The sequence below is a fragment of the Nelusetta ayraudi genome, unplaced genomic scaffold (assembly GCF_046127955.1).
Source record: "Nelusetta ayraudi isolate G7.1 ecotype Tasmania unplaced genomic scaffold, CSIRO-AGI_Nayr_v1 ptg000007l, whole genome shotgun sequence".
In the NCBI taxonomy this organism is placed as follows: Eukaryota; Metazoa; Chordata; class Actinopteri; order Tetraodontiformes; family Monacanthidae; genus Nelusetta; species Nelusetta ayraudi.
In genome coordinates, this window is record NW_027466057.1 from 7,551,346 (window position 1) to 7,564,741 (window position 13,396).

General features: G+C 47.3%; 2 protein-coding genes across 3 annotated transcripts; both read left to right on the forward strand.

Annotated features, from left to right (window-relative positions):
- The first annotated feature begins 754 nt into the window (after nucleotides 1–754).
- actc1b (actin alpha cardiac muscle 1b) lies at nucleotides 755–4,503 on the forward strand. Its single transcript, XM_076018361.1, has 9 exons — nucleotides 755–859; nucleotides 1,998–2,148; nucleotides 2,232–2,360; nucleotides 2,572–2,682; nucleotides 2,775–2,859; nucleotides 3,446–3,607; nucleotides 3,701–3,892; nucleotides 3,985–4,166; nucleotides 4,260–4,503. The coding sequence occupies exons 2-9, from the start codon at nucleotides 2,020–2,022 to the stop codon at nucleotides 4,401–4,403; spliced, it is 1,134 nt and encodes a 377-aa protein (XP_075874476.1). The 5' UTR covers nucleotides 755–859; nucleotides 1,998–2,019; the 3' UTR covers nucleotides 4,404–4,503.
- A 929-nt stretch (nucleotides 4,504–5,432) lies between these two features.
- Nucleotides 5,433–13,366, forward strand: arhgap11a (Rho GTPase activating protein 11A). Of its 2 annotated transcripts, XM_076018368.1 has the most exons (12): nucleotides 5,433–6,045; nucleotides 6,771–6,838; nucleotides 6,971–7,067; nucleotides 7,173–7,429; nucleotides 7,781–7,944; nucleotides 8,036–8,176; nucleotides 8,384–8,458; nucleotides 8,784–8,957; nucleotides 9,060–9,189; nucleotides 9,517–9,625; nucleotides 10,351–10,465; nucleotides 10,758–13,366. In XM_076018368.1, exons 1-12 carry the CDS (start codon nucleotides 5,926–5,928, stop codon nucleotides 12,116–12,118), a joined length of 2,811 nt encoding a protein of 936 aa, XP_075874483.1. In that variant the 5' UTR covers nucleotides 5,433–5,925; the 3' UTR covers nucleotides 12,119–13,366. The 2 variants fall into 2 exon arrangements, with proteins under 2 accessions (XP_075874483.1, XP_075874484.1); XM_076018369.1 differs by lacking the exon at nucleotides 8,384–8,458 and having other exon boundaries at nucleotides 5,434–6,045.
- Nucleotides 13,367–13,396: the final 30 nt, after the last annotated feature.

Genomic DNA, 13,396 nt, shown 5'->3' on the forward strand with positions numbered 1-13,396 from the left:
GTTGCGCCGTAATGACTCTGCAGCTCACCATAACCCTAGAAGGCAACAGCTGGGCCAATCAGCTTTCGGCACTGACACCAGCAGGGCCCCCTCCGCCCCCACCAGGCAGCCAGATGAGACACAGAGCCAAGCCAGCCTTACCATCAGCTGTTCTACACATTGAGGAGGCTCAGCGCTCATACCAGCAGCATAGTTCACAGACATGCACAATGTTTTCATATCCTTAACAAGACACAAACGACACCGCTCGCACTGGGTCACCAGAGTGGACTTTCTTGATGGATAGTAACGCATTAAATCCCTCTTTGTAGAAATGACACGTTTCTGTTTGAAATTTTACAACGGTTTAATGTATGATGCAATATTTCAAATTTTATCATAATGTGTCTCAATTTTGAAACATAATTTCTTTGATGTACAGAAATGAAATTAAAACATACACAGATATGCCTTATAAAGTTGCCTTATAAAGTATTCCTTATAATAATGTTGAGATAAACTTCAACAATAAAAACAAGCAAAGTCAACCATATGACTGATGTTCTTATTTAATTGAAGTATAGGAAGGCATAATTAAAAATATAAGCACTTTCTATCCCTGAATCATGACATAAACTACTCATCTTTTTCTTGTCCCCCAAATTTTTTCCCCAGTGAGAAGCAGTCACTGTTTTCCATCCATGTATGTAAAACACACTTTCCTGCGGCATCTTGATTTTTGCTACAAGCTCTTATTTGGACTTGTGCAAACTCTGAGTCCCGCCCCTGGTCCCCGAACCTTGTCAGGGTCTTATTTAAGGGGCTCCACTCACCCTCTGCCTTTGTCCCAGTGGAAGCATCCGCCTACCAGTGCAACTTGGTGAGTACGCTTTCATCCCTGTTCCTGTGATTTACTCAGAACGTGCTTTTTAATTAGCATATATTATAATCTGCATGAAAGCTGTCATGCCCAAAAGTTGTATTGCAAGCCGCTGATACATCTAGGATGCGCTTTCAGCAAGCTTCAGATTTTCAAAAGTAGTGACTATTTACAAGCTGTTAGACATACAGTTAGAAGAGGAGCAACTGGCTATGCTAATGTAGCAGTCCAGAAGTGTTACATGTTCTTATGAAGTTCTTTTTCACTATAAGAAGATTGCATGGTTGGGCAACAAAGACTGATTTTTTTGATACACTATCTAATAATAATAATAATAATAATAATAATAATAATAATAACAATAATGATAATCATAATACATTCATGTAATACATCTAAATTGTGTCACAATCACAGTATGTGTTTGTTGTATCAGTGCACGACAGCTGAGGGAAGATTAGTCAAATCCACTTCTGCCGCAATGAATGAAGTCAGGACGCAGCTGGGGCCAAGCAGTAAGCCAAGTGTGGTAGTAGTGCAGACAGATGGGTGCTGGCACGGCTCTTAGACAAGCTCTCACGGACCTGAAATAGCAGGAGATCTGTGTGTCACTTGTTTCGCTCGTTAACCACCACACGGGGCACCGTGGGTTCAAAAATAGATCACAGGTCTCTATCTGTTATGCCCCTTTTTGGTGCTACCTTAGCAGCTCTGAAATGTCCCAAGAACAATCACAACCATGGAGATAAGGTATCAGCGGCAGCACAAGAGGTTTGACCTCAAAATAGCATCCACAGGCATGTTTAATTAGTGTTCCAGAGATAGCAGCAACTTAGGTGGCCTGCATTAGTGTCTGAAAGTGATGATGTCTTTAGAGCAGTCAGTGCCGATGGGTCTTAAATGCCGTTTGGATGGCGGCTGATCCACCATATGAAAGATTAATTGATTACTTCAGCAGCTCCAGAAATAGCAGCTCAGGTCATTTCGCCACATCGCCAGCCACTCAGGCGATAATGCGCCTGGGATTCTTTCATTACAACAGGCTCTTGTGTTATGTATTCTATCACCGGCAGTTTAGACAGCTGTTCCCAACACCCGCCCTGCACCCTATTCACTTTCGTGCCCATATCAATTTTAGACCACCCCAGTAAAGCCTAATCATGTGTGACGACGACGAGACCACCGCCCTTGTGTGCGACAACGGCTCTGGCTTGGTCAAGGCTGGATTTGCTGGAGATGACGCTCCCCGTGCTGTCTTCCCTTCCATCGTTGGAAGGCCCCGCCACCAGGTAAGCTCACGTTCCAGAGAAAATGAAAGAGCTGCTTGTAGTTGTTCATATCTAAAGTCGCATTTTTACACTTTCCCTCTCAGGGTGTGATGGTGGGTATGGGTCAGAAGGACAGCTACGTCGGCGATGAGGCCCAGAGCAAGAGGGGTATCCTCACCCTCAAGTACCCCATTGAGCATGGCATCATCACCAACTGGGATGACATGGAGAAGGTGAGTGTTGACAGTGGGCTCATTTACAACATTCACAACAGCTGACCTCCCACATCCTTGGAATTTCACAGTCTGGCCGCCATCATAATGGCCACTTGTTTTTTTCTCCTTGTTTTTTTTTGGCCTGCTTAATTTAGAAGCGCTGCTGTTTGTTCAGCCACTAGTTGTCACAGCCCCCTGACAACAGCTGTTCTTTTGCCTTCTCTGTCAGATCTGGCACCACACCTTTTACAATGAGCTGCGTGTAGCCCCTGAGGAGCACCCCACCCTGCTCACTGAGGCCCCACTGAACCCCAAAGCCAACAGGGAGAAGATGACTCAGGTAGCTTAGCTACAACAACCGCCGTCTCCATTAGCACACAACGGTTCTATGTTGAGAAAAACTTTTAACATTTTGCTTGATGACTCTTGCAGATCATGTTCGAGACCTTCAACGTTCCTGCCATGTATGTGGCTATCCAGGCTGTCCTGTCCCTGTACGCCTCTGGTCGTACCACCGGTCAGTACAGCGCAGACATGTCAACACAACATCACACATTAAAAAAAGTTAACGTCTTACTTTTTGAGCTATTATAGTCTGGCGTATCCAAACCCATTTCTCAGATATAGTACCTACAAGCTGAAGCTACACTAGTCTCCTGCAAACCATGTATCTTGTGTCCAGGCTCAGGGTAAATATAGGCCAGTTTTCACGCTGCCTACATCAACTTTCATTCCTCTGATTTGTTTTATGACTATCTAGTTGCTCACAGTGATGAGTAAGATAGTTGCGTCTAAGCACCTGATGCTAAGTGAAGGCATCTGACTAATTCTCACTTACATATTGTGAATTAGCATGACTGTGTCAAAATACAGGTCAGATAACAAGAAGCTGAAGAACCTGAAACAACGTCAGATTATAACAGGTCTGGCTTTAAATTAGTTATAATGGCAGGGGCACGCTCATCTTATTGCAGAGTGAAGGTGTTGATGTTTCTCCAGTATGGGTTTAGCACTGTGTAGACAAGAGGCAGACTGAGGTGTCATCCCTTGCCTTTGATACAGGTTTTGCTGACTGAAGTTGTATCCCTTTCTGCTTGCCACAGGTATTGTTCTGGACTCTGGTGATGGTGTGACCCACAACGTCCCCATCTATGAGGGTTACGCTCTTCCACACGCCATCATGCGTCTGGACCTGGCCGGTCGTGATCTCACTGATTACCTGATGAAGATCCTGACTGAGCGCGGCTACTCCTTTGTGACAACCGGTAAGTTATCATCATAACGATTCATAAATTTCACGTTGGAAGGCGATCTGTGCAAAATGTGTGTCCTAATGTTGGAACTTCTCCGATTCCCAGCTGAGCGTGAGATCGTGCGTGACATCAAGGAGAAGCTGTGCTACGTGGCTCTTGACTTTGAGAATGAGATGGCCACCGCTGCCTCCTCCTCTTCTCTGGAGAAGAGCTATGAGCTTCCTGATGGTCAGGTCATTACCATTGGTAATGAGCGTTTCCGTTGCCCAGAGACCCTCTTCCAGCCATCCTTCATTGGTGAGGAATTGTCTCCATTTGGCCTAAACCGTTGCTAGAATCACAGCATTTTCTCTCAAATTAAACTCTTGATTTTGATTTGCCATCACCAGGTATGGAGTCTGCTGGCATTCATGAGACTGCCTACAACAGCATCATGAAATGTGACATTGACATCCGTAAGGACCTGTATGCCAACAACGTGCTGTCTGGTGGTACCACCATGTACCCTGGTATTGCTGACCGTATGCAGAAGGAGATCACAGCCCTGGCACCAAGCACCATGAAAATTAAGGTTTGGGAACTTAAGTGATTTGATAACCCCAAGTGGATACAATTTGAAGTTACTCTTCAAAAAACTTAAATCAATCAATTCCTTACCCAACAGATCATTGCCCCACCTGAGAGGAAGTACTCCGTCTGGATCGGCGGTTCCATCCTGGCTTCCCTGTCCACCTTCCAGCAGATGTGGATCAGCAAGCAGGAGTACGATGAGGCCGGACCTTCCATTGTCCACAGGAAATGCTTCTAAACCTGCTGCAAAACCTATTTTTGGTTCATGCATTTGTACAATGATGTCCCCTGTATATATGACTGTATGTTCAACAATAAAGATGAGCCCTTTGAGAGTATATTTTTAAGTCTTTGTGATTAATACTATATGTGGGAAATAGAAGTGGTCGTAGTTGGAATTAATGGCAGCCTGTCCTGTCCAAACATTAAGAGTTAGTGGTGTCAGCAGCTAATACACGTTTGGTTCATCGTACACACTGCCTGCTTCAACATGAAAAGTTTTCAAGACTAATCCTAGGCCCACTGCTGAAAGAGTGATTCAGTCAGTGTCCACTGAAGAACCAGTCTGTCGTGCATCTGACAAAACAGATGACAGTCCTATTAAAAATGTAGTGACGTTAATGTATTGAACACATGCTATAATCCTACAATAAAGGGCAACACACACATTGACGTACACTTAATACGAGTTTGAAGACAGGAGGTGCCCCACCTAGTGGTAGAAAGTAGAGCAAACAAGAAAAACTTTCACCAAGCCTAGACAGGGGGAAAGTTGTGTGGCTGTCGGAGTGCAGTTCAGGTTCTTGTTGACCCATCATCATGCTGTTTTTCTATTATAGTTTACGCTCTCGCTTCAAGATATCTGACGCTGCCGTTCTATTGAATTGGGACTAAGCTGTTGTTGTTCTTGTTTCGTCTCAAGCAAGATCGTGCGAAAACCATGATCAAATTAAATGTTAAATTATTATTATCATTATCATTATCATTATCATTATTATTATTATTATTAGTAGTAGTAGTAGTAGTAGTAGTAGTAGTAGTAGTAGTTTGGGGGCATTTACCATATAAATTTCGCGCGTAGTTTCTATTACAGAGTCAACCGACTGAAAATATCCCTCAGCGAGAGGCTGCACTTCGAGCAACAGAAATTGTCCCGCCCACGAGTAATGTCGCAGTCATTACAACAAGCGTCTCTTAGAAACTCGTTCAAACTTCTCAACCAATCAGAGTGTGTGACGTCAAGAGCGCCGCTGTTTGAATACTCTGCGGAAACAGACATCCGAATAACCAACCGTAGGGACCAGCGGACATTAGCACAATGCAGCCAGCTAGTTAGCTCTCCTATTTTAATGCTTGCATTCTCAAAGGTAGGCTTTTGGGAATAACGTAAACTGTTTAACGTAATTTTGTTTTGTTAAGTACTCGGTGCCTTTATAACATTGCGAGAAGGTTTGTCAGCTAAACCACAACTGGACACTGCTGGACTCGACGCCGTAGCGTCCGTTAACGTCTCGGCGTCTTCCTCCAGTGACTCCCGTTCGTGTGTTTGCGGAGCTCTAGTCCTTCGAAAACAGTGTTTTGGGGATTTGTAAGAGTTAGCGAGAGCCAGGGAACGCGGTGGGGAAAAAAAAAAAAAAAAGCTCGAAAGACTCGTCGTTGGAACTTTGGACACCTCTGCAGATGTCACGCGTACGCCGCAGGGCCTTGTCATAGAGAGCGAGCGATTGTTTTTCAGTGCGAGTTTCTACGTTAACTGCAACATGAAAGCCGTGGAGAAGAACGTGATGCGGCTGGCGGCTGTGCAGCACCTCCGCGCCGTGTACGGGATCAAGGTCAAGAACTGGAGCAAAAACAAAGCAGCCGGCTGTAAGAGCAACTCGGTAAGCAAACCCCATAAGTGCTGTTTCTCTGTTGAATAGTATTAGCATAAAAAGGTTGCCCCCCCCCCCCCCCCCCACCGCCAGTGAGCCCCATCTGTTCGGAGCTCGTTGTCACCCATGTCTGTCACTGCAGGTCCTTTGTTTAGGCTGTTCTTGTGATTATTCACGCCATCAATTTCTTGACCGAAAAGCAGAATGCCAGGACTCAAAAGGGGCGAAGGCCGCTTCTTAAAATTGCATGGCCATATTTGTCGTTATACGCTGGAGAAACACATTTGTGTTTATGTATTCAATTTATTATCTGCAGCTGCTAAAAAGTAAGTAAGAAAGAAATAAAGTTGCCTGAAATTGGCTAATCCCAGTCACAAGGTGTATTTTCTGCGAGAGACCTTGTGACCCTTTTCAATTGGTCGACTTCTGCTTTTTCAAACACTGCACTGTACAACTGTGGTATGCGGCAGTCTGTGCTGCATCAGACGCAGCAGCCCTGCGTCCGGTCAGAAGATCACGGGGCAGTAATAAAATCCCGTCTTATCACAGAGATCTTGTAGGTGTTTTATTACTAAGAAAAAATTAGCAACAAAAAACAAAACCTTAATGGTTTTATAGATGTGTCATAATGACAGAGTTGGTATGTCATTAGAGTGAGTCTTTTTTTTGCATCTCTGTTAAAATGTGACTGAAGCAGCATTTAATATCGTCCTGATTTCGATGGTTTCCCTCAGACAAAGCTTTTCGGGGCGCCACTGGAGAGCTTGCCGTACTATAACATGGAATGTGGGAGCGTGCCGAGGCAAGTGGTTATGTTTGACCTTTATGATGCTGTACACAGTGCTCGCAGGTGGAATGTCACTTCCAGGCCTGTGCCGCACCTTTTTTTTTTTTTTTTTGGTCTCAAGTCCTTATTTGATTTCCCCGTTCGCAGCTTTCTGGTGGATGCGTGCATGAAGCTGCTGGCCCACGTGGAGACAGAGGGCCTGTTCAGAAAGTCCGGCTCCGTCGTTCGTCTGAAAGCCCTCAGGGTGAGTGATGCGTGAGGCTGACCTTGTCCCCATTGAGAGCTCTTGACCCCGCCCCTCCCCAAAAGACGTCTGAGACACAACAAGGACTTTGTTTTGTCTGCTCAGGCCAAACTGGTTGCCGGCGAGGAGTGCCTGTCCACAGCTCTGCCCTGCGACGTCGCCGGCCTGGTCAAGCAGTTCTTCAGGGAGCTTCCGGAACCCGTGTTGCCCTCTGAGCTGCAGGAGGCCTTTCTCAAGGCCCAGCAGCTCCCCGGCGAGGAGGACAAGACCTCCGCCACCGTGCTGCTGTCGTGCGTGCTGCCAGACAGGAACCTCACCACCCTTCGATACTTTTTTGACTTCCTCCAGAACGTGTCTTCCAGGTAGGGTCTGAACACTTTGTTTCTCTCCTGACTAAGTTACCCCAGTGGTTTTTTTCCAACCACTGTGCCACGTCACATTAGTTTAGCGTATATAAATATCGCAATAAAAAAATAAATACTGGTCATGGAAACACATAAACTTCGTGGGGGAAAACTCTCAAATGTGGCTAAAAAGTTTTGATGCTCTCATGAGGTTGTTTTTTCAGACGCATCCATGTAGAGGTACATCGCAAAAGTGTCATGGGGACACTTTTGTTTTTAGCCGTGGCTCAAAAAAAGGTTGAAAAACACTGATTTACACAACGTTAATTCTTCTGTTCAACAATCGCATTCATTTCTGTGAAATGCCAGGAGCGCCGAGAACAAGATGGACAGCAGCAACCTGGCTGTCATGTTGGCGCCCAACCTCCTTCACTCTGGGGACGGGGCGGACAAAATGAACGCCAACACGGAGAAACGCCTCAAGCTGCAGGCGGCCGTGGTGCACTGCCTCATAGAGAACGCGCAGAACTTCGGTACGGCCAAAGATTCCTCACTTGCAAAATATCCGCTTGTCGCTCTTCATTCTGGGACTTCAAGACGTATCTTCCTGTCTCCGTGTCTCAGGAGTGTTACCGCAGTCGCTTCAAGAGAAGGTTCCGGCCATGATGGGCTGCGAGACGGGGCTCCTGTCCCCGAGTCACGATGAAGTCGAGGAAATTGACCTCAACTCGGGCATTAAGAAGAGAAGCAGACGCAGCTTCGGAGGTGAGACTGTGACTGAAAAATATTTGTTTGTTTGTTTTTTGGTAGAAATTTGAATTCAACTTCAAGAGAGCGAGTTGCACAGTGACATCGTTGGTGGCAATACTTGCGCAGATGCATCCGAGGGACATTGCTCTGGGTCAGTGAGGGGGTGAATCACGTCATCCTGCCATAAATGTTTCACACCATTTGGTTTATTTCGTGTTTCAGATTTGGTCAATGGTGCTTTGAATAAGATAAAAACTAACAGAACACCCACAAGTGCCCCACAGTCAGACAGTCTTGGTAGGTATCGCGCACAGTCGAGCCGCTGTTGTCTGTCGCATAGCATGTCCCGACCATGGTGATTCATCTGCTCTGCGCACGAAGCAGAAAGACATTTATCCACATTTGAAATGAAAAAAAAAAAAATCCTTTGGAATGATGGAACGGATGAACACGATTTGTTGGCTTCGCCTTTTCTGCATCTGCTTCCAGTTCGCATGGACATCTTCCGCAGTATAGATGTGTGTTAATTCCTCTCTGTGCCTCCGCTCAATCCCATCCGATGATTTCCAATATGACCCGCGAACAGCGGCACGCTTTGTGATCCTCCTCTGATCTCCCCCAGTCTTTTCCTCTGCGACCCCTGTGATCGCAACGCCCTCGTCCAAACGGAAGCTTCCCTTGGAATCGGGTCACTCCTTTGGCTTCTCCAACAAGAAGCGCCGATCGGTGAAAAAGAACCTGGGGATCGACCTGCTTCCCAATACCTTTTTCAGCGGTATTTCCACCCCTGGTTCAGGTACTGGTGACGTGTGCGATGAATTTGACGCAGTGTGTCTCCGTCCTCAAAGTTTGCTCGAGTGGACTGACTTTTTTTTGTGTTCTGTTGCGGTTCCTCCAGCTATTAGTGCGTCGGGGGTGTTGGATGCTTCTCAGAACATGCCCTCACCAGCCGGGAGGTCCAGAAGGCAGTCGGCTACGTCTCTGAGGAGGAAAAGTCGGCGGCTGAGTAGCAGACATGCCATCAACAGGTGCACCCCTGCTCCATTTAGTGGATATTTGTCTCGTTAGTGGGATCTGACAGAAGTAGGGATGCTAACAATTAATCGATTATCGATCGATAAGGTTCAATCCACTAACGATTAATGAATGAATCAATAATTTGCATCCCTAGACAGAAGTCTTATAAATGCTGTTTGATTATAAAAAATAATAGTAATATTTTAAGAAATAGAATAAGATGAGACCATGCATGCATGCATTTGACACTTTTTTTTACGTTCCAATTTTAAAGTTTAAAATTTGTCAGCCCGTACGTCACAATGGGCAGTTCTCATTTCTAATGCTTCCCTTTTCAGAGTCGAATCTGGACGAGCCGGCTGCTTTTCACCCAAAGTCAGCAAGAAAGAAGCCCCGCGCAAGTCTCTGCGTTTGCGTTTTAGCCTGGGGAAGAGCAGCAAGGATGCTGTAAGTGTGGCTGCTCGGTAGACTTGACATTCCCGATCGTCCAAACCTAAACCGTCTTCGTCAAACGGCGCTAATCAAGTGTGTTATGGCATGTGTGCAATAACGCTCACGGAAATCACATTACATTTTGCACACGCTGTGAATTATTTCCACACCAGCACTTTTTTTTTTTTTTTTTTTTTAAAGAAGGCTGTCACAGCTTACATCCACCTCGTGGCTAACACACACACATTATTTTTAGACCTGGTTTTAAAGTGTTAAACAAAAAGATATATCATATTACAAATTAAGCGGTGGTCATGCTTTTATGGTACAAAGGAAACTTTATTTTTTCTTTCCTGTGCTCGGTTTTAGCAATGGAAAACAAATGGAAAACACGTGGGTTGTTGTTACATTCATATAAGTGTATTAATCAAATATATTCTAAGTTTCTGTTGGGTCCTTTTGTGAGCTCTTACGTCTAATGTGAATAACTCTTAATGCACTACAGTGACGTGTACATCCTGAACTTAATAAAAAGTTTTTTTTTACGAACAAAACCAACATCTTGTTGTGAGTTGAGTTTTCTCGTCCTCTGAAGAACTAACAACAACTTCCACGGCATTAACAGCGCTGCATTGTGGTTTTGGGGTGTGGGGGTCACTTTTTAACATCCACTCAAGCTTAACATCCCTCCCCGAACTGTCTTTTCATCTTCCATATCTCATCGCACGCTGCCGATAAAGGGATCCGAGTCCATCGGCTGTCGACTCGCCATGCAGGAGAGCACCACCAGCTTCACCTTCACCAGAGAGCCCGAGTTCAGCCCGATGGTTCGTCCCAGAAACGTTGATTCCAAAGGTCAGTAGTAAACTCTGATTTTACAGTTTGTATCTCTGCTACGTCTTCATGTACGCCAGGGGTCACCAACGTGGTTGGTGGTTATTTTTAGTCCCAGACAAAGACGAGTCGTCTTTTTCACCAAGACAAATTCCTTGTCTTTATCCTGTGAAAACTTGCCAAACCCGATTCCGATTCCAATCGACGTTCTCGCACGGCACGTTGACTCTCGGCACGGCAAGTTAATTCGTCTCTTGGCCACATCCGCGTTTCTCAATCACTGCGTCTGCTTGTGCCAATCGCTGTGTTCCAGGCCCCAAGTACATCAGCAAATCCGAAGACAACCTGCTCACCCCCATGTGCGACCCGGCGGCCCTCGGGACGTCGTGGTGCGCCGAGACCCCCGCGGGGGCCCGGGAGTTCGGCTCCTTCGCCGACACGCCCATGAACATGTGCCTGAAGAGCGGCCACGCCTCCGAACCGGCCATCGCCCAGTCCAGGACGCCAACTGTGGTCAACCTGCCCGCCAAGCTGTGCTGCGCCTCCAGCGTCGACAGCCTGGAGAACTCCGTCCTTGAAGTCCAGACAGAAACAGAACCAGAGCCAGAGCCAGAGCCAGAGCCAGGACCGCGACCCACCCTGTTGAAAATAAAGGAGGTTCTCACCGAGACAGAGAGCCCCGCCGCACCGGAGACGCCGTCACTTCCCGCCGACGCAGGAACTCCCGGCGTCCCGTTCCAGCGCAGCCGCCTGGCCGCCGAGCAGAACATCACCTTCGGCCAGATGGAGATCGCAGCCTTGACCCCTCTGCACATCGACAGCTTCGTCTTCGAGACGAACGCCTTCCGCAGTCCGCCAGCAGGCGGCGCTCACGCTTCCGTCTGCGAGGAGGAGGAGGAGGGAATCGCCCGCAGCAGGTTGATGGACGCTCTGGACATCCAGAGTCCCGCCGTCTTCATACAGGGCGTCTCGTCTGGGCCGCAGTCCACGCCGTACAGACCGGGAAACGTGGTGCCGCCGCTTCCGGACTTTGTCACACCTCCGAGGGTCGGCGAGGAAGACGAAAGTAGCTCAGAGGACCGGGACGTCCAGGACCGACAGCCACAGCCGCGCGTCGCCGACCACATCCAACACTTCAACAGGCTCACCCTCCGCTCGCCCAGAGGCCCCGTGGCAGCAGCGGCAGCTGCCACACACGCCAGGTCGCCGCTCAAGTTCGAGCGCACCCCCGTGCGCCAGACCATCCGCAGGATCAACTCCATGCTGGGGGACAGCAGGGGACGGACGGCCCAGAGCACCAGACCGGCCCGCGGCCGGGTGCTGAAGGCCACCAGCATGGAGAGCGGCCTGTCGCCCCGGCCGCCGGCCGACTGCCAGGGCACCGCGCCGGCAGAGCCGCCCGGCGCCACCTGCCCCGCGAAGAAACCACCACCGGTGCCGCCCAAGAAGGTGCGCACTCTGGACAGACGGGCCAAGGCCTGCGCGCTGGGCGACGTCACCAACAAAGTGCAACCAAAGAGCAAAGCGGACGAGGCCGTCCCGGATCCAGCGGGAGCCCCGAGGCCGCTGGTGGAGCAGCTGCTGGAGAAGGACAAACGCCACTACAGGGGATCCCCGAGGAACCCGCTCCACCAGGCACGGCTGCTGTCTGCCACCAAGCCGGTAGACTTGTAGACGGAACCGCCTACTTCCCGTTTGCCTTGTGATATTGTCTCTCACACCAAATGCCATTACACATTCCTGCTCACGTTTTCCCATAATTTCAGAGGTCTTAATTTATTTCACAAATTAGGTAGCAACTGTTTGTGTTCAGTCAGGGCATTGATGGGAGATGTTTACATGCCTTAAGTTTCTTTCTTTTTTTTCCCCTTGTGAAGCAACTCTGGACATATCAGGAAAACAAAAAAAGAGTGTGTTTTGGGTGATGTTTGGACTGTTAAGTAGTGAACTCTGTAAAATGTATGGGTGAGATGACTGGAACTGTTGAGAGTAAGTCTTTTATTTATGCATTTTGAACCGAATCCTTGGATTCATTTTGGGAGAGAAAGTTATTCTTTATTTTCATTTTGTCGATGTCTGAACAAATTTGAGAAAAGTGCACATTTTTAGTAAGGGGACTGAAAACGAGTCCTGCAGTATTGTATGTGTTTCTCTCAAAACAGCCTGTTTAAAAAAAAAAAAACTGAAATAAAATGAAAAAATAAAATGTCTAAGAGATGGAATCGCACGCCTCATTGCTTGGACAAGTCATAGGCGCTTGATTGGGCCACAAGAGGGCGTCATGCAACTGCTGAAAAGATTACATGGAGCGGAGGGAAAGTTAGAGTTAAAAAAAAAAAAAAGAAATCCAAAACTTTTTTTTTTTTTCATAAAATCAGCTCCACCTAAACTGACTCCACAATATCTTGAAACAGTACAACCGAAAGCTGACATCAAGAAGTTGTACTTTTCCTGGAATGTGGGACAGAGGTCAGAGATGTGTTCTTGGATTTGCTTTTCATTCCGTTCAGATCTCACAAAGTCTCCATGTGCACCTCTGGGCGGGAGTTAGAAATGCTTTCGAAGTCTCCTTAACTAAGCTGTGCACCAGTGCCAGGCTGATGTCGCTGCACCCTGGGGCGCTGATGCATGGATGCCGCAGACCTGACAGTCAGGCCGCGCGCAGCCATGTGTTCCGCAGACACGGGCAGTGATGAGAGGCCATCAACACCTCAGCTCTCTGCACACTGAAAGGCTTTGAGCATAAACATCTTTTCTCTCTCTCTCTCTCTCGCTCTCTCGTGTGCGTAAAGCATTCAGCTCATCTGTGGCGTTAGAAAAGGTGACTAAGAAATTCTCAACCGAGGCCAACAATTTTTCTTTATATAGTTCTTGGCACTGAGATCAAGGAAGCTGAACTCGTCTAAAATTCAGTTGAAGATACGACGTTCTGTCCCGTTCAAATATGACAAC

What these genes read in the sequence shown, in the direction of transcription:
- arhgap11a (XM_076018368.1), top strand. Translation starts at nt 5,926, where the DNA reads ATGAAAGCCGTGGAGAAGAACGTGATGCGGCTGGCGGCTGTGCAGCAC. An exon ending in CTCCAGAACGTGTCTTCCAG is followed by an intron (nt 7,430 to 7,780) that starts GTAGGGTCTGAA and finishes GTGAAATGCCAG; the next exon opens with GAGCGCCGAGAACAAGATGG. An exon ending in CAGAAACGTTGATTCCAAAG is followed by an intron (nt 10,466 to 10,757) that starts GTCAGTAGTAAA and finishes GCTGTGTTCCAG; the next exon opens with GCCCCAAGTACATCAGCAAA.
- actc1b (XM_076018361.1), top strand. Translation starts at nt 2,020, where the DNA reads ATGTGTGACGACGACGAGACCACCGCCCTTGTGTGCGACAACGGCTCT. An exon ending in ACTGGGATGACATGGAGAAG is followed by an intron (nt 2,361 to 2,571) that starts GTGAGTGTTGAC and finishes CTTCTCTGTCAG; the next exon opens with ATCTGGCACCACACCTTTTA. An exon ending in CTACTCCTTTGTGACAACCG is followed by an intron (nt 3,608 to 3,700) that starts GTAAGTTATCAT and finishes TCCGATTCCCAG; the next exon opens with CTGAGCGTGAGATCGTGCGT.